General features: G+C 36.4%; 1 protein-coding gene across 2 annotated transcripts in view; it reads left to right on the top strand.

Annotated features, from left to right (window-relative positions):
- The window catches only part of PSMD1 (proteasome 26S subunit, non-ATPase 1), an 88,924-nt gene that overhangs the window by 49,576 nt on the left and 14,851 nt on the right, over positions 1-24,497 (top strand). For both annotated transcript variants that reach the window (XR_015767836.1, XM_028105243.2), the window contains exons 17-18: positions 15,676-15,790; positions 18,246-18,362. Coding sequence is in view for 1 of the 2 variants with exons in the window: in XM_028105243.2 (XP_027961044.1) it covers positions 15,676-15,790; positions 18,246-18,362 (232 nt within the window). In the remaining variant the exon portion in view is untranslated. The remainder of the gene's footprint in view (positions 1-15,675; positions 15,791-18,245; positions 18,363-24,497) is intronic.

Raw genomic sequence — 24,497 nt, 5'->3', positions numbered from 1 at the left:
ACGCCCAAGGGTTTAGTCTTCTGCAGAGGCTCGGGTTTTGGAAGGCTTAGTGAAAGAAACTGATAGCTGTGAAAGAAAAACTGTTCATTAGTTTCTCTCTCCTTCTCTCTCTCTGCTGTAGCAGTAGACTCGTGTTTGAATTTGAATGCCAATGAGTTCCAGAGAGTCTCCTAGATATAAAATATGTAGATTGCATTATTTTGTTATTTTCAAAAAGAAAAAACTCTTAAACTTTGTAGCCCTTCCCATCTCAGTAGGTCTCTTACGCATTTGTGACAATGCAGCCTATTTCCACAATCATGTTCTTTATATGCTTCAGGTTACGAAACAGGAGATACATTAATTTTTTCAGTGGTTATTTAAAAAAAAAAAGGTAGATGTTTCCTGACCCTTGAATGTCTTTTTACCTTTACCTTAGAATATGTACAGAAGAATAGAAACATCAAAGCACTAAGTAGTTCTGAATAGAACTTTTTGGTACACACTGGTTACCCACCTAGAAATTCTTCAAGCCCACCTAAGGTCCAAATAAATGATTTACCAGCTAGGAATCCTTATTTGTAATTGGGTTTTATCTGATCAGGTTTATCTTAATACTGATATAATTGCCATTTTTATGCAACATTTTAAAACTCCTTTAGTTTGAGAGAAGGAAAAAATTAGTAGGATCCAAATAATTGTTTTTAATAATGTCATCTTCCACAGGAAGCCTATTACTGCCACAAATATTTTCCAAATTTATCACTTTATGCCAAATTTGAAACAGTTCTTTTTTTGTTTTAAGTAGTCATTTTTTTTCCTTAATCTCCCGTTTCCTCGGGAAGGAGGATAAGCTAAGAGGAAGGTTAAACCATTTATTCATAAAATCTGTAAATCCCAGGGCACCTGGGTGGCTCAGTCGGTTAAGCGTCTGCCTTCGGTTCAGGTCATGATGCCAGGGTCCTGGGATTGAGCTCTGAGTCAGGGCCGCCTGCTCAGCAGGCAGCCTGCTTCTCCCTCTTCTCCCCACTTGTGCTCTTTCTCTCTTCCTCTCAAAAAAATAAATAAAATTTATAAATCCTATATTAAATACCTCTCCTGTAATGGTAAAATTTTCATTTTGGTTTTTAAGCCACTGAATAGAAATGAAAGATATGGTAGCAGTTTTTTTGAGAAAGGAAAAACATCTTTAATTCTATATTTATTTGTAAAATACTTACCTTTTCTTGTTAATCTCCCAAGCATGTCATCTGATCTGCTCAGTAGACCTGCTTGCTGCTCTGACTGAAGTCCTCCCATTGACTTACTCAGAGCCTCCGGCACTGGCGCTTGAAAGCAGTGAAACAAATGTGTTGTATAGCTGTAAGCATGCCAAGGAGGTTATTTCCTCTTTGATACATTCATTTTTAGAAAGTAGCAGCATTCATTATAATTCATAAAACTACCAGTTAAGTATGTTGAACCAGTTCATGACCCTATTCATGTTGTATTCTGAAGAGCTGTCTTTGATATTTGAGGAACTGAAATAAACTGTCATTTTAGCTTAAGATAGTTTTGTTTTGGATTAACACTGAGCTGTTTTTCCCATTTAAAAAAAAAATAAGATCTGGTCTAGAGATTCTAGAGCTTTCATTCTGTGAAGAGTGTGCCCTGTGAGCCTTACAGTGGATTTCCAGAGTTCTAGTTTCAGAACAAGATTCTTACTCAGCTTTTACATGTTTGCTGTGGAAGACAATTAATTCTCTCTGATTGCAACCTTATATAGAAGAGCACAGAAAGGTCTGAATTCTAACGTGTATGCACAGGTTTTAGCAGAAACTTTCATTGCTCGTTTTTAAACAGATGGCTTTGGGGGGATTGGTTCATTGGCAGTTTTTTTTTTTTCACAGATATATTGGAGAAAGTATACAGTATGTAATGAAAATATATTTCTGCCTTATTTCAGAAAATTGGTGTAAAAAATTTAACAGCTCTGCTATCTAAGTTTTTTCTAGACTGTAAGACTAGCTTAGCATTAGAACTTCAGCATTCTCAAAGTTTCCTTTTTAAAAGATCATCATAGATCACTCATTTTTAAAGTATTTAATTCTAGGTCAGCAATAACATTTGTGCCCTTTTTCTGTTTCAAATTTATATTCCTTAGCTTATGTGAAAGTTACTGGAAAATATTTGGTTCATTTCAGTTCTGTTGAGCACTTCAGATACCATTCAGTATTTGCTGCTTTTTTTTTTTAACTCAGAATTCAGTATTTTAGAAAAAATATTTGCTGTAAATTTTGGATGAAAACATATAATACTCAAGAGCGATCAGATGGATTTTAATGTGCCAGGATTCTCTTCAGGAATATGGAAATATTCTGAAATACTGCTTTGTTGTGAATCACAATTTAGCACCTGTACTTATGCAGGTAGATAGGAGTCTGCAAAACAAATGTCAGATTGAAAGTAGTACCAGTATATTCAATAAATATATGGATTCGTGTTTATAGATTTAAAAAAATTTAAATATTCATGGAATATATTATAAAAATGCCAGCCATTATTACTATTATAAACTTTGCCAATACTGACCCTCTCTGCCACATTCACTTTTCTTTTTTTAAGATTTTATTTATTTATTTGAGAGAGAGAGGGAGCGAGCACGAGAAGGGGGAGGGGCAGAGGGAGAGTGAGAAGCAGGCTCCCACTGAACAAGGAGCCCAATGCGGGGCTCCATCCCAGGACCTCAAGATCATGACCTGAGCCGAAGGCAGACATTTAACTGACTGAGCCACCCAGGTGCCCCTCACTTACTTTTTTCTGTAGTTAAAATTGGTGGTTGGATTATTTTTGTTTTTCTATTTTTAAATTAGTTTAATGGTTAAGGAACACATCTAGTTAAAACTACTTATTTGGCAACTTTGTGCTGTGACTGGGTGGTAGACATTGGGGAGGGTATGTGCTATGGTAAGCACTGTGTATTGTATAAGACTGATGAATCACACACCTGTACCCCTGAAACAGATAACACATTATATGTTAATTTTTTTAAAAAAATTTAAAAAGCATAGCTGAGAATCAAAAAGAAAGCAAAATAATAATAAATATATGTAAGAGTAGACAAATCTTTCAGTTGGCAAATAACTAAACTATGCTCTGAAAACCTCATGCACGTTAGATGGAAGGCAGCCTGTAAGTCCCCACTCCAAATCTCTTTACACTCACTCACAGAAACATGTCTTTCTCCCCTCTTTAATAAAAATACCATTTGCACATGGTGGTAAATCTAAATCGTACAAAAGAATGTTTAGTGATAAATTCACTTTGAGACGATTTTAACAAACACATTTCCCTGTTCACTTCAGAGCAGATAACAAATTAACAGGTGGACAAGCACTTTGATAATAGCAAACAGGGTGCACAGAAGAAACGGGAAGTAAAAAGTATAGACATGTAGGTTTACTCAGAATAGAGGCTTGTAGCTCTCCTATAACCCAGGCCTTCACAATTTTATGTAGTATAATAATTGATACCAGAGTGATGACTTCCACATATTTAAGAAAAGAGTAAATAATTTTTATTCGGCTCTGTTTTGGATGGCAGGAATGCATGAAATGCATTTTTAAAAAGATTGCCATCCAAAATGATAAATATATAAAAATATGATTCTTAATAGTAGAATTAAATTTCAAGTATCTGGAAACTTCATTTGTGTGAAATACCTCATTTACCAAGAACTCCAGATAAATTCTTACTAAAGTAGCTTAAAGTTCAGACTCAGACTCTAATCTGACCATAACCAAAAAACTTCATTCATGCATTTTTCCCAAAATAATTTTGTCCCTGATGCCTTTTTAATTTATTAGACAGATTCTATCTTTGACTTAAAAGGGCAGTCTAATTTATAGGTCTAAGAAGACAAATATCAGCCAAGAACATTTTTTACCTCTCAGTCATAATTATCTATCAAACACTAGCCATTAAGGAATTTTTGGCAATATAGGGATTGTGTCCAGTACACATTCATTTGTGAAGTATTCATTGAGTTTGTTTGCTTGTGGCAATATAGTGATGAACAAGATAAACATTTTCTGCCCTTGTGTAATTTATCTCATGGGTGGATACAAGCAAGTATATTGATCATTATAATACAGACATGGTAGCTAAAACTAGCTCACTTAAACAGGTCCCACAGCTCAACTCAAATATTTTTTGGCTTTTTTTTTTTTCTTTCATTCCTTTCTTATCATTTTCTTTGACAATATCAGTGAAAGAGCTAAAATTCTAAAAATAGCTCTTCCAGATTTAATCTGTTCTTAGACTCTACTCACTCTCCCCTGATGACTGATTTTACCTCTATTTTAATGAAAGATTTAAACCAATCTGAAAGTGCTGTCACCTTTTATCTTCTCAAAATGTCTTTCTTTTCATCCATCCTATCCTTTGGGATCACGTTGACATCACTCTTTTCCACAACTTCTATTTAAGTTCTTGATCCCAACTCTTTATTACATTCTTTGCAATTTTGCTGAATAAGGTATCTTTTTCACACATAGAATCCATGCCTTGAATATTCAGTTCCTCAGTTCTAACTTTTTTTTTTTTAAGATTTTATTTATTTATTTGACAGAGAGAGACACAGTGAGAGAGGGAACACAAGCAGGGGGAGAGGGAGAAGCAGGCTTCCCACAGAGCAGGGAGCCCGATGCGGGGCTCGATCCCAGGACCCTGGTCTCCTGACCTGAGCCCAAGGCAGACACTCAATGACTGAGCCACCCAGGCACTCCAGTTCTAACTTCTTTCTTGCAGACATGCTCAGGTTTCTAGTTAATGAAAACTAAACATTTCGTTATCCCTTGAGTCTCTTTCCTTCATCATCAAACTTCTTTAAAGAATTGCCTGTTTCTCTTCTCATTATAATCCTTATAATCAGATTTTTATCTCCAACATTCTACTAAAACAACTCTTAGAAAGTCCGTTTAAAACCAGTTACAGATTGTGTGCAATATTCAGCACTGTTGGCTAAACATTTCTTTTTAAAGCTTGTATCTTTTCCTTCCTTCAGAGACATCCCATCCTGGTTCTTTGTCTTTCTTAAAGAATCTTTTCTAACTCTTGTTCTGCCCACTTAATATGCAGATACCTCCCAGGTTCCTGTCCTCTATTGACTTCATCTCCCTCTTCATTGTCTTCCTCCATTCACCCATGGTTTCCATTAACTTGTTGAAGAAAGCCCCCTAAAACTAAAACTCTCTTTCCAGCCTAATGGCTATGATTCGTGGTCACGAGAGTAGACAGGCAGAATACCGAAGGGTTAGGAGACCTTTCTATGAGCTTTGATTTCTGCATTTGTAATAAGGTGACATAACCTGCTCTGCCTATTTCACAGCAACAATTGACCCAGCTGATCATTTCCCTTTCCATAAAATAACTTCTTCACTTGGCTTTCACTAGATCACACTAATGGATGCTCTCCAGCCTCACTGACTATTCCTTTTTAGTCTCCTTGTTCTGTTTCATCTCCTCAACCTCTTAATCTTCAACCTTCTTGGGGGTTCATTTCTGGATCTCTTTTTTCTCCTGTCTGTACTTGGTGTCTTATATACATTTATGGCTTTAAATACCATCTATATCCTGAAACTCTCTAGCCTAGATTTCTCCTTCAGACTCCAGACTCACGTTCGATCACCTACTCAATATTTCCCTTAGATGTCTAAAAAACATCTCAAACTCAGATTGTTGAAAACTGAGTTTATGCTCTTTCCCTGCAGATCTGCTCTATGTATTGGTTTCTTTATCTCAGATACAGGCAGTTGCATCTTTCCAGTCTCTTTATCTCACATTCTACATTTTATCCATCAGGAAATCTTGTTGGTTTTACCTTCAGTATATATACCAAATGCATATAAACCAAATTTCCCCCACATCTCCTGCTACCATCTTACCTAAGTCACCATCTTATCTTGACTGAATTTCTAGGTAGCCTCTTAACCAGTCTTCTTTCTACCTTTGCCCTCTGTTCTCAATAAAGCAGCCAAAATGACCTTTTTTAAACAAGGCAGATCATATCATTGCTTTGCTCAGAATCCTCCGGTGGCCCCTTATTTCACTCATAGTAAAAGCCAAAGTTCCAGTAATCGCCTGGCCTATAAAGTTCCTATAAAGCTTTTATGATCTGGCTGGCCATAGTTTCAACTGTTCTTCTCCTTCTTCACTGCACTCAAACCACTGGCCTTTGCTGCCCCTCAAATGTGTTTGGTGTTGTTTTATCACAGGGCTCTTGCACGAGCTGTTTCCTCCACCTAATACATAATATGCTCTTCCCCTGCCTAGCCACTTGACTTGCTTCCTTACGGCCTTCCTGTCTGTGCTTAAATAGCACGATATCATTGAAGCCTGCCCTGACTACCCTAGTTAGTACTGTTAAACCTTCCTCTCCTGTCTCTTCCAATACCCCTTAACTTGATTTACTTTTCTTGTTCTCCTTAGTACTTCACCTTTTTACTTAGTTTATCATTTATTTTTGATTGTATGCCTCCTACTAGAATGTAGTCTTTGTCTTCTTTGTTCACCAGTCTCTGAGTTTATCCTGCTTAGAATTTGTTGAGTTTCTAGTCTTTTATCAAAATTTGGGAAGTTTTGGCCATTCTTTCTTCAAATGTTCTTTCTACCCCTCTCTCCCTCTCATCTCCCTCTAGGACTCCCATTATGCATATGTTAGTATGCTTGATGGTGTTCCACCAGTTTTTAAGGCTCTGTTCATTTCTTAATATTTTCTCTTTTTGCTCCTCAGATTAGATAATCTCAATCCACCAACATAATTCTCAATTAATCTAATTTAATATTGTCAGTTCACCTAACTTGATTCTTCTGCCTGCCCAGTTCTGCTGTTGAACCCTCTTCTAGTGAATTTTTCATTTCACTTAAACTTTTCAGTTCCAGAATTTGTTTGATTTTGTATATATATACAATTTCTACTTGTTGATTTTCTTGAGTTGATGAGGCATTGTTCTCCTGTTTTCTTTAGTTACTGGCCTTTTTTTTCTCTTTGAACTTTCTTAAATATGAAAGTTTAAGTCCTGGGCTTACTCAGGAACTGATTCTGTTCATTTCTTTTTTTCCTGTGAATGGGTTTATGTACTTTCTTATTTCTTTGCATGACTCTTAATTTTTTGTTGCAAACTGGATGTTTTTAATATTACAGTGTGGCAACAAAGGAAATCAGATTCTCCCACCCACCCCCTCCCCCCAGGGGTTTATTATTGCTGCTTGTTGTGGATTGTTTGGTGACTTTTTTAAAGTAGTTTTATAAAGCCTGTATGCTTTCTCATGAATGGCCACTGAAGTCTGTGTTACATTAGCCTAGTGGTCAGCTAGTGTTTTTTGACAGTTTCTTAAATGCCTGGAGCCAAGGAAAGGAAAAAGACTCTCCAAGTCTTTGCAAATTAGCTCTGTGTCGGGACACTCCTTTAGCACTTTGTCAAATTGCTCTGCCTTAGTCTTTGCTTCCTGCTTATGTGGAACCTGAAGTGAAAGTGTAGAGTCTTCTCAGGCCTTTCCTGAGCATGCGTCTAACCGTGAGTATGCATGTGGTATTCTCAATTCCCCCGGTATATGCAGCAGTTTTTAAGGCCCTTATTAACCCCCAGCCTCTTTCTTTCCACGCTCTTTGGTCTGTTTATTGCCTAGCTGGACTATTAACCCTGGCCCCAGGCTCCCATGGCCAGTACTTTTGCCTTTAAGTGTTTTCAACAAATGTCACCTGGCAAGTTGCTCCAGGCCTGGGAGTACTTAAGTTTGCTGAAACAAAGGCAGGCTATTGCTCTGGTGCTTCAAGGAGCCACCAGACAGGTCGAAACACAATTTATTCTCAATTCTGTGAGAATAGTCTATCTTGCTCCCTCTCGTTAACAGCTGTACTAGGACACAGGCTGCCCTCTACACTGACACCACCAGTCTCGGGAGTGGGTGGTAGATGGGCAGTTTAGAATATCACAGCAATCTCTTACAGCAATGCTTCATTAAGCTGACCCCTGGTTGGTGTAAGTTTTTGACTAGATTGCAGAGTTCTATAAAAGTTCATTCTGACGGTTTTTGCCAGGTTATTGCCAGAGAGAGCTGCTTATGACCATATCCACTTTTGTCAAGAACAAAAGAATAAGGTATTTTTTTAAATATTAGTGAAACTGTATAGTACAACTTGATGTCATGAAGTGACAGTGTCCTTTAATCAAAAGAATTCTTATATCTAGAATTATAGTTGATGATCATAAAAGACCCAAATATTTGATGTATATTTGCTCAGCTCTGCAAGTCTTCAGTAATCACTGTAATCAGCTATTAGAAGTAGACTTTTATCATCAGGACACTTATTTCAATACCAGAAATGAATTAAACTTTCTGAGAATTGAAGTATATTTGTGTTCATTTTTATAAAATCAAGGAGATATTAATACTTTAATAATCTACACTATATATGCATCTCACTCATACCATAAGACTTCCCTTGGTTTGTTCATTTTAAGGGGTGGTAGGAATGTGCTAATAATACTGTAACTTTTTTAGTATTATAGATTTGAATATTGCAGATTCCTGTAGGTCCAGGAATGCGATTTGATATTTTTAAGAGCCATGTTTCTGATTATGGTGAAGTAGAATTCTTTGTATAAATCTTACGAATTTACTTTCTTCTCATCTTTTGAGATATTTTTGCCCTATTTTGGTAGCACCTGAAAGAAACAATCTGTTTGGAAATAAAGCAAAAGCTTATCTAAAACTATAGCTATTTTTAATTATCTGAAGTCTAGTAAAATGATTTAAAAATATATATATTAAAGGTAGGACTGAATTTGTATGATTTAGGGCAGGATCTGGGTAACTTTGTTTTCTTTATGATACTTAACATGTAGGAGATATATCTAAACTGATAAAGTGAGAATCCACAAATAGCAGCTTCGGATACAGAGGTTCATGGGATAAAAGTATGCTGGGGAAACAAAACTGCTTTCTTCTTTCTCAGTTATTTTCCTGATAATGAATATCTGATGCATCTCTTTTACATTGTAATGAAAATAAAATTCAAAAAATATATCTCTGCCCGCCTTTTTTTTTTTTTAAGATTTAATTTATCCATTTGGCAGAGAGGGCGCGTGCACGCACAAGCAGGAGGAAGCTGCAGAGGGAGAGGGAGAAGCAAGCTCCCTGCTGAGCAGGGAGCCTGATTGGGGGGCAGGGGGGCTCAATCCCAGGACCCTGGGAACACCACCTGAGCCGAAGGCAGATGCTTAACCAGCTGAGCTACCCAGGCACCCCTCTCCCCATTTTTTAACCAAATGATAATCACTTTTTTATTTTTATAAACTAGCTAAAAACTAAAGAACAAGAAAAATTGCTACAATTCCCACATGTAGCTCCATTGTTAAAAACAGATGCAGCTAACACATTTATAATTGTCCGAGTAAATGTACTTTTATTTTATTTTTTTAAGATTTTATTTATTTATTTGAGAGAGCGAGAGAGCACATGAGAGGGGAGAGGGTCAGAGGGAGAAGCAGACTCCCCGCTGAGCAGGGAGCCTGATGCGGGACTCTATCGCATCACTCCAGGATCATGACCTGAGCTGAAGGCGGTCGCCTAACCAACTGAGCCACCCAGGCGCCCTGTCTGAGTAAATGTACTTTTAAGTTTAACATAGCAAAACATAAATATGTGAAACAGCTATCATACATTATACATTTTATGCTAATACAGTGGTTTCCAAACTATTGAATTACTTGCTCTCTACCTCCTCCTACTCAATAAAACAAAATCCACTATTTTCTTGTGACTTGATAATTTCTAGACAGTTATTTTTCTAAATATGTTCATGGAGGGGTACCTGGGCGGCTCGGCTCAGTAGGTTGAGTGTTGAAGTCTTGGTTTTGGCTCTACTCATGATCTGTGGTCATCGGCAGTTGAGCTCACGCTGTGAGCTCCATGCACAGCCTGAGAGTCAGCTTGTCCCTCTCCTTGCCCCTCCCCTTGCTCACACACGCCCCTCCCAATCAATCAATCAAATCCATTTAAAAATAAATAAATATGTTCATGGAGACACAGAGATAAGTTTTTATTGCTAATCAGGGATCAGTCATTTAAATACTTTGTTGCAAATGATTAAGGGAATTTTATCAAACGACAGGAATTACTTTGTAATGTTATCTAAGAGATAAATGTTTGTATAGAAAGGCTAAGATTCAAGTGGTATTAGAATTATCTGAAATAAGTGAAAGAAAGCCCTATGGACTATTATCAAAGATTTGGTGTATTTTCTTTGAATCTCTTGCCATCTCTTGCCTTTCTTCCCCTCTCTCTTTTTTCCACCTTGCAGCTTATTGAAGAAACCAGGTTATTATTACCATCAAGGTTGCACAGTATGGATTTTGCTAATTGCATCCTGCATCCCTGTGTGTAATAGAATGTGTTTTTTGGTCTTCTGTATTTCCTGTAAATTGATAGTTGGACCTTGAGGCTTGGTCACATTGAGGTTCAATCTCTCTCTCTCTCTCTCTGTCTCTCTTTTTTGGAGGGGAAGGGCTGGGAGTGCACATTAGGTCGACTTGTTTCTATTTTTATGATGTTAGCAGTCATTGATAATTATGCTGAGGTCCATTAATTCATTCCAAGCCTCAAAGTGATGGTGATAATTGTTTTATCATTTATTTATTCATTTATTAACTGTGACTTTATAATTTTTAGATTTATGCATATATTTTATGTGTGTTATATGTGTAGACAAAGATTAAGGTGCTCAAGTTTTGCTTTAAGCAAATATTTACATTCCAATCATTGCTTAGAAGGATTCTTTTGTCCTTTTACAGCTACTTGCTAAAAATTAAAGTAAACAGAATATTCTGCTTTTATTGTACTCTTGAAGGGACTGATGTCTAAGCTAATTTATTAAAGAATGTATTGTTTCTTGTCTTAACACTTTACTGAAGAATGTGTCAGCATTAGGACTGTTACAGGCTGAGAAACTTAACAAGAATTTTTTTTATGTTCTTTGAGTTTATAACCCTCACAACCTATTTTAGTCTTTATGGTAATCAACTAGGTAAAGCTCTGAGTTAAGCTCCCAGTATTTATGTTCACTGGCAAAATTTTCTCTGAAACTAATGAAACTGTTAATATCCTATTCTAAGTATAATACTTTTTCAACAGTTGAGCATCATAAAATAAATGAAGTTAAGATGCATTTAGAATAAGTTCTTTGGTGTGAGTCAGTTTTCCCTGGAATGTCCTGCCCTTGCTGCAGCTGAGGGACAAGTGGGTAAGTGTTCTGTGTGCCATTAGCTCCTTAAAAAGTTGGTGAGGAGATGTGGAGGTCAGGATTTTGAATACAACCAGCTTTCTAGGTTTAATATCCAACTCACTTTATATTATTTTGAATGAATGTTTGGGCATGAGTTACCTTTCCTTTTTTACAAATAAGAACCCAAACTACAGCTAGGGTAGCCAGATTCCTGGTTCTGCTCCAAAGGCAATTTCTGGTAATGCATTTAGATTTCAGTGATTGTAGTATAATATTCTACTCTACCATACCACCAACTTTCCCCAGCATGAATAAGATGGAACAGATACCATTTTATGGGTAATGCAGTTAAAGGTCAGAGAGATTTAGTGATTGCCACTCTACTAATAAATGGCTGCACTGGAATTGGAATTCAAGTCTTTCTGATTCCAAGCCCATGTTATTCTCACTACCACAGCCAAATGAAGACAAGAGGAGAAGAAGGCAGAGCGATTATTTAAGGAGTCACTATTATTTCCAGTGAGAGGTGATTGGGGCCTGAAGCAGGCAATGGAAACAAATAAAATTTAAGGGTTTCACTTGCTTTGGTGGCAGATAAGATGTGGGGGTTGAGGGAATAGAATGAATAAAGAAAGATGTGAGTTTCCTGGGTATGTAAATGAACTGTCGTGGTGGGAGAAGTAGTATAGGGGAGGGGTGCCCCTTTATTCCTCTCTCTTTGTGGACTGCTATATGTTGATTGAGGTGTTTGTGGTATATTTGTGGTATACCACATCGAAGACATTCAACAGGTACTCGGAAATTCAGGATACTACTCAGATTATTTAGTCTTTTGGTAGGGGATACAAGGAAGCTCAGCAGAGGGTATATTCTTAATTCCTTTGTCATATGTTAATCCTATGCCATTTACCTAGTGAGAATTGTAAATTCACAGTTCTACCAGGGGGACTACCCTGTGGTTTATGGCCTCACCAAATTCCCTCTGTGTTGGACCCCATGTGCCTATAATAGTGTTTCTGCCTATATACATATATTCCTGTACTTTCTTTTCTAGTGAAGATAAATTAGAAAAAAGACACCAGATGAAAGCATCTGATTTATTAATAGGATTTAATGTTGAGGTTACACAAAATATTTAGTAAAGAAACAGTAGTTAATAGCCAGTATGTTGAAAGAAAGGAGTTCATATATGCAGTTTATGGTCAGATGATATGGCAGTGACTTGTGCATATATCCTTGCACAGTTCCTGCTCTGTGGAAAGTTTGTACAAATAGTAAAGTTGGCAAGTTGACTGTTAGCTACAAGCCAAGAAATTTTACTGAAACAACAAATTAGAATTAGGTACCTATTTTGTGGGTATTTCAGGCCTTACCTATGTGATCTCCCTACTGAGAACTTCAAAGCACATAAAATTAAAAGACACTCTCGATTAGCCCTTATGAAGCAACACAGGTACTTGCTAACTTTCCCTTTTTTTTTCCTTGATGGTGCAGCTAAATTATAAACTTAAGTGGGCAGGGGAACAGGGAAGGGCTTGATTTCCCCCCAACCCCCACCCCCCAGAGGTTACCCATTAGGCCCTGAACCTAGTAGAAAATACTTATTGGTTAAGTCTCTAAATATAAATTTAGTTTGGCTCCCTTTGTCATTTACCAAGTAATAAAAATTATTTTATCTTTAGCATCTAGCCCTGTGCTAATAATTTATGGAAAATTAAAAATAGAGAAAACACAGCCTTGGCCCTTGGGATGTGTACACTCTTGAGTTGGTTTTATTTGTAATTAATTTGGTAACAAAATGCTTGAGTTTGTCAGAGGATTTGAGTATCAAGTTATGGACAGAGCTTTAAGTTCTTTGCCTAATAGGAGCACAAAATAAAAGTTAAATGATGGTACAGTCAACTACAAGTTGCAGAATGACTCTCCAGCAGCTTCTTCGATGTAATATCACTTTAAATTCCATAGGAATATTTCTTATCAAGGAAATGTCCTGTAACAATGAACATTGATTTAAAACCTTTGATGGTTGTTTTGCTTTGTTTTTTAGATTTATTTACTTACTTGAGAATGCACATGAGCCGGGGAAGCGGGAGAGGGGGAGAATCTCGAGCAGACTCCTTGCTGAGCACAGAGCCTGACACATGTCTTGATCTTACAACCCTGAGATCATGACCTGAGCCAAAATCAAGAATGGGTTGCTTAACTGACTGAGCCACCCAGGCACCCTGGTTGGTTCATTTTTAAAAGCCATAGAATTGGGGACATCTGGGTGGCTCAGTCAGTTAAGTATCTGCCTCGGCTCAGGTCATGATCCCAGCATCAGGCTCCTTGCTCAGGGAGGAGCCTGCTTCCCCCTCTACCTGCCACTCCCCCTGCTTGTGCTCTCTGTCTCTCTCTCTCTCTCTCTCTCTGACAAATAAGTAAAATCTTTAAAAAAAAAAAAAAAGCCATAGAATTATAAAGTAGGAAAGACATAGAACTTCTAGTCCCATTCCTTCTTTTTTCGTACATAGAAAGGGATCCCAGAATGTTTGTTTCATTGAACTTTGTCTAAATTATCCCAGATATTTAGAGACAAAGCAGGAACTGGAACATGGGTTTTTGACTTCATGGCTTCCTCTTATATAATGTATTGTTATTTATGTCTTTGTGCATTAACTGAAGGTATATATATTATTACCATATTTTCTGTTATTTACTCATTTTGTTTTTTTTATATTATTCCAACAAAAGAAAAGTTATCTCTAATTACAAAAAAAAAAGAAAGTGACTTACCTAATATCACATACTAAGAAATTAGCAAAACTAGAACTAGAACCCAGATCTTCTGTTTCCTAGTACATTGAATCTTTCACAATACCAAGCTTTTTCTCCATATTGTTGCCATTAGTCTTATTTACAAATTATTCCTATTAGGAAGCTTAGTCAAACTGAGAACATTTTCAAGAAAGAGTGATGGACTTCGTTGTAAGGAGGAAATCCAGCCTTCTCTTGTAGCATAATTTCAGTTTTCTGGATGGTTTTCATAAATTTGGCTCTATTCCATTTGAAATTTGAATTTACCACTTGCTAGAGTTTGAGGCTATAGGACAATCCAACGAAGTTATGGATTTGAATTGGTCTATAAGTAGTAACTGCTTTCATTCACAACAAGATAGTGTTTAAAAACTTTAAAAAACTATTAAATGTAGTTATATGTATAACCTTTTTAAGTTTTTGTTGAAGTGTAATATACATCTAAAAACATGCACATAGTCTACAGTTTGATGAATTTTCACACCTGAACACACACTGTAACCAGCATCCAGTTTGAGATCGTTATCAGCTGCCCAGATACTCCCCTTACATTCTCCTCTAGCTACTACCCCCATCCTGCTGCCCCTAAAGAGTAACCACTATAAAGGTGAGGTCAAGTATTTCATTAGTCAGGGTTGCCCTATTTTTTTTGTCTTTGCTGAAATATGAAGAGGTTGCGAAAAGAACAATTTCTGGGGTCGGGGTGGCTCAGTCAGTTGAGCGTCCAACTCGATTTCAACTCGGATCATGGTCTCAGGGTCATGGGATCAAGCCCCATGTTGGGCTCTATGCTCAGCATGGAGTCTGCTTCTCCCACTTCCTCTGCTCCTCCCCACACTTGCGTACTCTCTCTCTCTCTCAAATAAATAAATAAATAAAATCTTTTTTTTTTTAAGAACAAGTTCTGTCCTTATCAACAACAATAATTGCTAAAGAAAAAAAACAGAATTTTTTCATTATCAAGGCATATTTACCAATTTGGTATTCAATCAGAGTTATACTGGGCAATTCAGATCTTTCGTGCAGCTTTGGAAACATCCCAGAGTCTCTATAACAGCTTTTGTCTTCTGATACAAAACACAAAATAAGCAAGAAAGATAAGAATTGATGTAGGGCAGGGCGCCTGGGTGGCTCAGTTGGTTAAGCGACTGCCTTCGGCTCAGGTCATGATCCTGGAGTCCCGGGATCGAGTCCCACATCGGGCTCCCTGCTCGGCGGGGAGTCTGCTTCTCCCTCTGACCCTCTTCCCTCTCATGCTATCTCTCATTCTCTCTCTCTAATAAATAAATAAAATCTTTAAAAAAAAAAAAAAGAATTGATGTAGGGCATTGTGTGCCCCCATACCCTCATGGTTATTACTATGGAGGAAGCATGAAGGAATGACTGTAATGCTCTAATGCAGAGCTGTGGTTGAGGAATCACTGATATGTTCTATTTTCTTTGTGTATAGGCTCTGAATACTGAAGATTAATATCAATAATTAGAATTCCATGCGCAATTTTTAATTCTCCAACTTCCATGTGAAATATAACTGCTGTTTCCCATAAGTTAAAAAGAATTGGTTGAAATTCTTCCATCTTGATTTAAAATCTTTTACCTATAACACTGTCTTTACTTCCTCTATTTCTTATCAGGACCCCTGAACAGTGCCCCAGTGTTGTTTCATTGCTATCAGAGAGTTACAATCCTCACGTGCGTTATGGAGCTGCTATGGCCCTGGGCATCTGCTGTGCCGGTACAGGAAACAAGGTAAAGCCCAAAGCCACTGGGGGCAGTTCTTGCCTGGCACCAGACTGTTCTCCCTAGCAGAAAAGTTGGTATAACCATTGTAAAAATGCAAGTGTGGTGTGATCTATAAGAGTTAACTTGTCTCGCACAGCTTCCCAGAACTTCCTTCCTCACTTTACCATGCCGGGTTGCTCAAAGCCAGTTAAGAACAAACCACCACATTGCATAGGTGACCAAACAATGCTGTTGAATTTCTTTTTGAAAGCATTGATTTCTTTAAAAAAAAAAAAAAAATTCTTTAAAGAATTACTCTGGTCACTTTACATGGTAATTTATATGTTTAATTGGCATGATTAGAAATCAAGGTTCTTGTATGGGACCACCAAAATCAGCTAACTTTGATTCTTTTTGTTTGTTTGTTTTTGTTTTAAGCAAATCACTTAACTGCTATTTGCCTGATTCTCCTCACAAATCTAATAGGTAACGTGATATTTGTTAAATCCTCAAAAGTGACAAAGTAAAGAGTTGGGTTAGGCAAGCAAATGACTGTAAAATACAGTTCATCGTGAGATTCATAAAGAAATGTGCTGTTGCTTAAACAAGTATTCTTCATTCACAGCAATGGCATAATCATCACATTTTTGCCTTTCATAGCACAAACGTACACACCTTCACCACCCCCGAAACATGAACTTTTCTTTTAATGGAGTCCATGTGTGCGTGGGTGTGTGTGTGTGTGAGAGAGAGAGAGAGAGAGAACACACAAACATAATGGGAATAGTGAGAACATAAAGAAAAAGGGTATAGCCAGGTTATGCTTCCAGTGCCTGTATCAGAGGAGGAGCCATTTTTTTATCCGCTCTTGTCTACAATAAAAGAAAATAAAACATTATTTATTGATTGAGTCCAGGAATTAAATTTTAATTCATTTCACTTTTTCTCTAATAAAGAGTATTAATATTGGATACAAATAACTTTTTCTAGTCTCATAAAACATTACTGAAACTAGAAATTAAAATGGGCATTTTCACTATATGTGAAAAAAATTGCATAAAAAGTTATAGAGAGACATCCCCTTCCAGTATTCTGATTCATCTCCTCACCCTGCTTTATTTTTTCTTCATAGGACTTATCACCGCCTGACATATTTTTACACCTATTTATTTATTGTATGTCTCCTCTGCCCTGAAATGTAAGGTCCCTAAGAACAGAATGTTCACTGCTAGAACCTAAAGTCAGACCAGGCACATAGTAGGTGTTCAGTAAATATTAGTCAAATCAGTGATGGAGGGGAAGATCCTTTAAGGATATGGTGGTGAACAAGTTGAGCATAGTCTCTGTCCTCACAGAGATTTGTTTTTAAGTGTTTTCTTTCGTGGGAGAATTTCTTACATGAGAATGTATCTTCAGTTTTATTAGAAATATCATTGGGTTTATAAAATACAGTTCATAGAAATTGGCCTTCATTTTTTTTCTGGAACACATCTGTGAACAAAGGAAAATTATAGTTGGATGTTTTATGAAGTATTTTCCCCCTCAGGTCTTCAGTAGACATTTATGTCAAGCCTCGTAAGTTAAATGTATATTAGATTTTTTTTTCTTTCCGGATTACTGTAAACTTAATATGATATGTAGGAGCAAGTGTTCTTTGAGACACAGCATCTGACAAGTTAATTCAATGAAAAATTTTTATTACTCATACTAAGCAAGTCTGCTTTATTTCTAGATAGTTTGTGTGATCTACATAACAATACCTATCTGACCAAGGTTTGGTGCTTTATTTTTATTTCTTAAAAACTCAAGACACTTTTTGATTCTAAAATGTATCTTTGAGGTTATATCACATACCTCAAAGACCAAGTTAGTGTCTTTTAACTTATAAGTTGGAAATTTGGTTATATTTTTATCATGACTACCTCATAAACAGTATTGGCAATACTATGAGTAGTGTCACGTTTTTCAGTGAAATGGAGAGAAAATACATTTATCTGGTATGTATATTATCTGTTAACAGCTCTGATTTTTAAAATAAATGAATCCACATGTAAAGAAATCGGAAGTTGTTTTCTTAAAAGAAAAAGAATTCAACTTATTTTTCTTTCCTTGGCCTTGAAACAAAGGAAGTGGCATACTGTGTTAAGAAATAAATTTGATAATTTTAAACCCATTGCTTTGTTCCTCCGGATTTATACCTATAAAGACCTTATAAGGAATGTTAGAAAGGGGCACTTAACATTAATCTCATTTTCTGTTACCTTCTTTTTTACTTCTTTTACCTCAAGACAGGAACACGCATTCTACAAGCTTCCTTCTCACTTACCATCAATTATATTGAAACTAAAAGCATTCTCAGTTGCAAGTAGTCTTTAATGAACTCACTACAATGTCAGATGAAAATACTGACTTAGAATAACAGTAACTAATTTGAAAATTCAGCTATACCCGCTTAATTTAAAGTTTTTTCTAATGCTTTCAGGAAGCAATTAATTTGTTAGAACCGATGACAAATGACCCTGTGAACTATGTGAGGCAAGGAGCTCTGATAGCCTCAGCTCTCATCATGATCCAGCAGACTGAAATCACTTGTCCAAAGGTGAGCAAACAAAAAAATTCTCCAGAAGAGAGCTGGTTCAGGCTTTTCTTTAGTAACTTATCTTCTTTTAAGGACATTTTTACCTCAAATGTAGTGGACACTAGACTCAAAGGAAGTAAAAAAGGTGGGTAAAAGAGGTAACTTTATATAATACTCTTTAAATGCATTTTTTACAGATTTGTAGTCACTTTGTTAATTCAACTATTTAGCCATACTTAAAAAATTAGAACTTACAGATTGATGAAATCATAAGAACTTTAATTTTTGCCTCCTACTGTCCTTTTAAAATGCATTTAGCAGGATAACTTGTTCCTCTGATACAGGATGCAAACTCAGGCAGTCCATGACTTTTTGATTCATCTTTTTGAGGTAATAAAAAATCCTACATTCACTTTATATGGTATATACAATCTCAGTTTAGAAATGAGTATATCCAGATTCTCTGTTAGAATGTCATTGCCCCCCTGGGAGTGGGGCAGGGTTTCACATGCCTCCAGGATGGCTTTCTTTCCTTCCTCACCCACATCCGTTCACAGAACCCGTCCTGCATATTTTGCCCCTGTAGCTAGGAGTATAATACATGGTTCTCAGTGTAGCTTTGCCTGCGCTGTCCCTCTCCTTCCTCCTCCCTGCCTATCTCCTCCATGTCCCTCACCCTCTCTGCTAGTTACCTCAGTGGACAGCTAATGCCTCTTAACTTTTTGTGTCAGACGTCAGTGCACAGGAACCACTGATCTTATTAAGCTCTCCACGTGGTTCCTCTGAAGCCCATCTTTAGGCTTGGAGTGAGGGGGAAAGACCCACAGCTCAGCTTTCCCCACAGAAATCCCCCTCACACATCCTCCTGCAGTTCACTTCTCATAGATACCCTGTGGCTGGCTCCCAGCAAAGATTTTGAGACATCTATTTTAAAATTTCCTCATGACAATCTCCCAGACATCATGTTAGAGTATGATATCTAATGTATCTTGGCACCTCAGCCAAAATTTCTCATTTTGTTGAGAAAATGCACAGATCTTATTCACATGTACTAAAAATTATCATTTTTGATGTATTAAATCGGTGTGTATAGCCCATGCAATAATTTCAGAACTTTTGATTCTTAACTTGAAATTAGGGCATTTAATAGTTTTGTATTAATTTTGCTTCTATTTGAGAAAAAGTCGAAAAATTGACAACTAGAAAAACCATTGGCATACTGTCTTCTGCCTCATCAAGCAAATGTAAAAAATCCTCATTTTCAGCAAAGTAGATTGATGAGGGGAGGGAGGGTAGAGAAGAGAGAAATTTCCAGAACTCATTGATTATTCATTCTCATTTTATGGAACTTTGTTTAATAGATTCCCATTAAATTTTTATTTTATTTCATTTTTATTTGTATCATTTTTGTCATTTATCCAGTGCTGCTCTCTCTGTCAAAATCATTTGTAAGACTTCCAAGAATTGGATTATTGCAAAAATAGAATCCCAGCTTCTCATTCTGTTTTAATAGTATATTACTTCATATATCTGCCAGAACATAAACATCTTTTCAGAGAGTCCACATTTCTTTTTGGCTTTTGTTTTTAAATATAGCAGTTATAATATGAATAGCTTTTTATTTCTGCTTTTGATCTTCTGAGCTTTATCAGCTGGGGGTTATCCAACTGAGTAATGTTGTTCAAGTAGGACGTTTAGGCCATGGAATGCACTTCCCCTAACAGTAATATATCGATATTTACTCACTTTGACCTCACATGTTGCTTTCATGTTATTTGTATTGTGAACAAGACAAATGGTTTACTATCTTTTCATCCTCTGCTGTAGGATTTTGTTGATTTTTCAACCATAAACTCTGCACCAACACTGGCAGGGTCCTTTGGAATGGGGATAGGCTAGGGTAGGATGTGTAGTTTGAAAAAGCATTCAACTATTTATTCTAATAAATAAAACTTTTTCACATTTAGAAAAAGTGAAAAAATACAGAATTTAAATAATCAGTATTTTTTAATCATTCCATAAAATGCCATTGAACCAAGTCTTAGCTGATGTGAATACATAAGGAGCCCTTCCATCTTCAGGTTGTATCAGAATCTTGAGTATTAATTAAGAATGTCAAAATGCAATTATAGCTGCTAGCTATTGCCATTAATGTAAGCTCCGTGGGGAAAGTTAAATCTGTACCTTACCGACTCTGAAAGCAAAGCTGTGTATGCCAGTGTAAAGCTCCAGTATTTTTCAGGGAACACTGTTCCTTAGAGGGAAATTGTTAACTCAGCTCATGAAGTCTTAAAGTTTGAGTTCTGTTTTCATTGTTTTCTGCTATTAAGCATGCAATAAAGACTTCTGTGGACTGTCAAGTTTATATAATCTCTCTTTTATCTGATAATTGCTAACAAGACAACTTGATATTCTTTTGGAATGGTATGTGACATTTTGCTGAAAAGAAAAAGCTGTTAACAAGCTTGAAGAGGGGCGCCTGGGTGGCTCAGTCTGTTAAGCGTCTGACTCTTGGTTTCGGCTCAGGTCCTGATCTCACAGTCATGGGATTGAGCCCCTCGTGTCAGGCTCTGTGCTCAGCACAGAGTTGGCTTCAAATTCTCTCTCCCTCTTCCTCTCCCTCCCCCTCTACCCCTCAATGCACACACTCACTCCTCTGTCTCTCTTAAATAAATAAATAAGTAAAATCTAAAAAAAAAAAAAAAAAGCTTAAAGAGAAGTTCTCAAGACTACAGAGTCTTAGTAACAAGGTTGCAAACTGGTGCACGAAATCAAGTGGAAGTAAAATGGAGATGAAGTCTTAATTTCATCAAGACTTATATAACCACTCCTCAGAGGAATCCAAAAGGGACATTTCTCAGATAGTTTGTGAAATTCACAGTGGAAAGTTCCAAAGGAAGTATTTTATGTAACATGACATACATCACATCCTTTTGCAGAATGCTGTCTTAATGCTTAGTTCTATACACTGTGGTCTCAGTTTAAGTAATTCCAGTGCATCTTTGCTTTCTTCTTCTGCCAGTTTTTTTGCTCACTCACTCTCAACAACATAGACCCAGGAACGTGTATACACCCCTGGGTGATTACAAACCCAATTTAGAAAGCCCTTAGACCAGAGATTCAAAACCATTTAACTAGAATAATGTGCTTTTTATAGGTCCTTGGAACTATTTTCACTCAAGAACCCAACTCTGCTCTTTAATGAAGGATCTTTCGTTTTCCTTGTTAAATGAAATCTACCTTTAGCATTTTTGAACATGTACATTATTATCATGTATAGAATCAGATAAAAATATTACAGTGTAAAAATAAAATCTCTGGTGCTCCTCCTTGCCTAATATCTTCTGGCCTAAGGTTACCTGCTGTGGGTAAGTAACCACAACTGACAGGTACTCTTTTGGCAGTAGGATCATGTTTGGCCAAGCTTGATAAGCTTTTGCATTTCTAAAATCACAGTGTGAGTAGAGTAGGCTTTTGTGAGCCATCATGGTGACCTAGAAGTGTTTCTATGGAGAAATCTTTGAACTTCTATAAGATGAAATTATAAGAATGAAATTTTGTATTATAAGCATAGCATAACACATTTATAAATGGTAACCTATATTACCATACTATTGCCTTAAGGTAGAAACTTGGATTCTAACAATGTCAGTGATGATATAAAAAAGGGCTACAAGCAACTACCATAAACAAAATAATACTCATAAAACTGAGAAGGGAGCTAAAAACATCATTTGGTATATTGATAATGGGGAAATCATGATAACATTGACAATATCTTAAAAGAAGAATAAAGAGAATTTTTGTTTTAGGCATGTTGAGTTGGAGATGATAGCAAGTCAGCTGGAGATAAGATGAGAGCAAAGGAGAAAAGTCAGAACTGAAGGTAGAGATTTGGGAACTAACCACAAAGAAATTATATAAGTCCATAGCCCTTTATCTGCAGTTCTAAAGTCCAAAACGCTCTGAAGAGAGGTTTGTTTATTTTTAAGGACTCATTTGGCTGTAAAACTTGAACTAATATGAACTCATTAATAGCCTTTATCCCATTTAGTGTTAATATTCTGTCATTTAGCTGCTTTTTGAAATATGGATTTGATTATAGGTTATTTTCCCCATGCTCCATTGAGAGTATTGCATAATGTATGGTATATAGACCATGTTATCTTTGTAAATTCTGAATTCCAAAATTTATCTGGCCTCAAGGATTTCATGGAAGAAGTTACAGACCTATGTTGAAGTCATAAGAGCAGATGTAATGTCAGAGAAAGAGAAAAGAAAGACAACTTCAAAACTGATCCTTGATGTGCTGCTTTATTTCTATATGCAGGAAAATAGAAAATTGAAAGGAAACATACCCAGTTGATAAGTACCAACAGAAATGACCCCAAAGAACTTTATTTCCTTCTCCCCATTTTTTTTTCTGAAAGTGGTTTTTTTTCCCCCAGCAGTATAAGGTATAGAATTTAAAAATATGAATGTTAAAAATGCATGAATTTGGAGAAGGTAGATTTTTAGATAATCATGTATAGCAGAGTGTATGCGTGGATCACAGGATTGCCTAGAATTTGTCTTTTCTGTGAGACTATCGTAATATAAAATGAGAAATAAATGTTTTTCTCCCACAAATTGTATGGGGTCACCATACTGTTCATAACAGTGAAATTGAACCAGGAAATCATGATCCTCACCATGATTGCAGTTAGTTGCTTGATCACAAACAAGCCAGTCATTTCACCTATTTTACTTCAGTTTCCCATCCGTAAGTACAGGGAGTACATGATTTCAAACTTGCCTTCAAATTTAAAATACTATCCTAACCTACTAAAATAATAATTCTTTACGAAGAATCATAAACATGAGAATTGTTACTGCTCCATAAGTAGTAAAATGTGAGGAAAAGAATTTTTAAATGATAAACAAGAAATAGCTCTTTGAAGTAGTCTACTTAATTGGATAATACTATTACATATTTGTATTGATTTTTTTTTTAATCCATCTTTCAGTTTCACTGAATGTTTGATTTCCTATTGTTTTGGGTACGATTTTATATTTAAATTCTTCCTCATAATGTACATACAGTGCTTTGTCCAATGTTACTTTTTATAAGTTCATGACATATTTCATAAACCTTTAAGCACATAAAATTTCCATCCTATATAAGGTAATGTAAGTGTTCATCTAAAATAATTTCAGAATCAAAGGAATTTGACCTGTTGAACCAGAGTAAAAGCATCAGACCTTAGGATTTTTAAAACTAGAAGGGAATTTTATGATGATCTAGTCATGCTGGTTTTATAGTTAAAGAAAGTAAGACCTAGAGAAGTAAATGGCTCACTAATGGTTATATGCTAGGTAATGGCAGGGTGAGTTCATTGTTTTCCCATCACATTTTTTAGCAGTATTATGTTGCAGAGATAATAGTCAAGGGGGACTGGTAGGGTTCTGCCACGGTATGGTAGGATAGCCGTGCTTACTGAACTATAAAATGCTGTTTACACATGACATTACATATATATTGCATCATGTCATCCTTCCAGCAGCTGTGTAAGATAGGTCCTACAATCCCTATAGGGAGGAAGAGACCGAAGCGCATAAAAGCTAAAAACTTCCCTAAACGGCTCATTGAAGCAGAGAGATTTATAAGCCAGGGTTGTCTGGTTCTTACCCTGTGCAGCATGGCCTCCAAGACCAAGACAAGTGAAGAGGGGAAGAGATTCTGAAAGAATATGTCATGCAAGTAAGGTCATTATATTAGGAAACTCAAAAATTCAATATTTTCTGCTTGGGCAGATTTGGGGAGCTCCATGATTATGTGCTTCTTGAACAAGCAGACTTCTTCCTGGGTGCCTACCACATGAAAAGCACTGGTGGGAAAACAGAGAAGTGTAAGACATGGAGGAAGCATAAAACAGTTCCCTTATTGTCATTCAAACAGTTTTAAAGCAATTACAAATATATTGATAACATGTATTTTATAAATTTTATTTTCTAATTGTAAAAGTAATATATATTAGTTTTAGGAATGCAGAAAAGAATAAAGAAAAATTACTAATAATCCCACCATAAGTGAGTTAGCACATGTTCCATTTTGGTGTGTTTTTTGACAAGAGTAATTACTGTGACATGTTCTCAAAAAATTAATACCTGTGTGTA

The sequence above is a fragment of the Eumetopias jubatus genome, unplaced genomic scaffold (genome assembly GCF_037043125.1).
Source record: "Eumetopias jubatus isolate StellerSeaLion01/CBP00866 unplaced genomic scaffold, mEumJub1_p1.0 scaffold_3, whole genome shotgun sequence".
Taxonomy (NCBI): Eukaryota; Metazoa; Chordata; class Mammalia; order Carnivora; family Otariidae; genus Eumetopias; species Eumetopias jubatus.
This window is presented reverse-complemented; position numbering and strand designations above follow the sequence as displayed.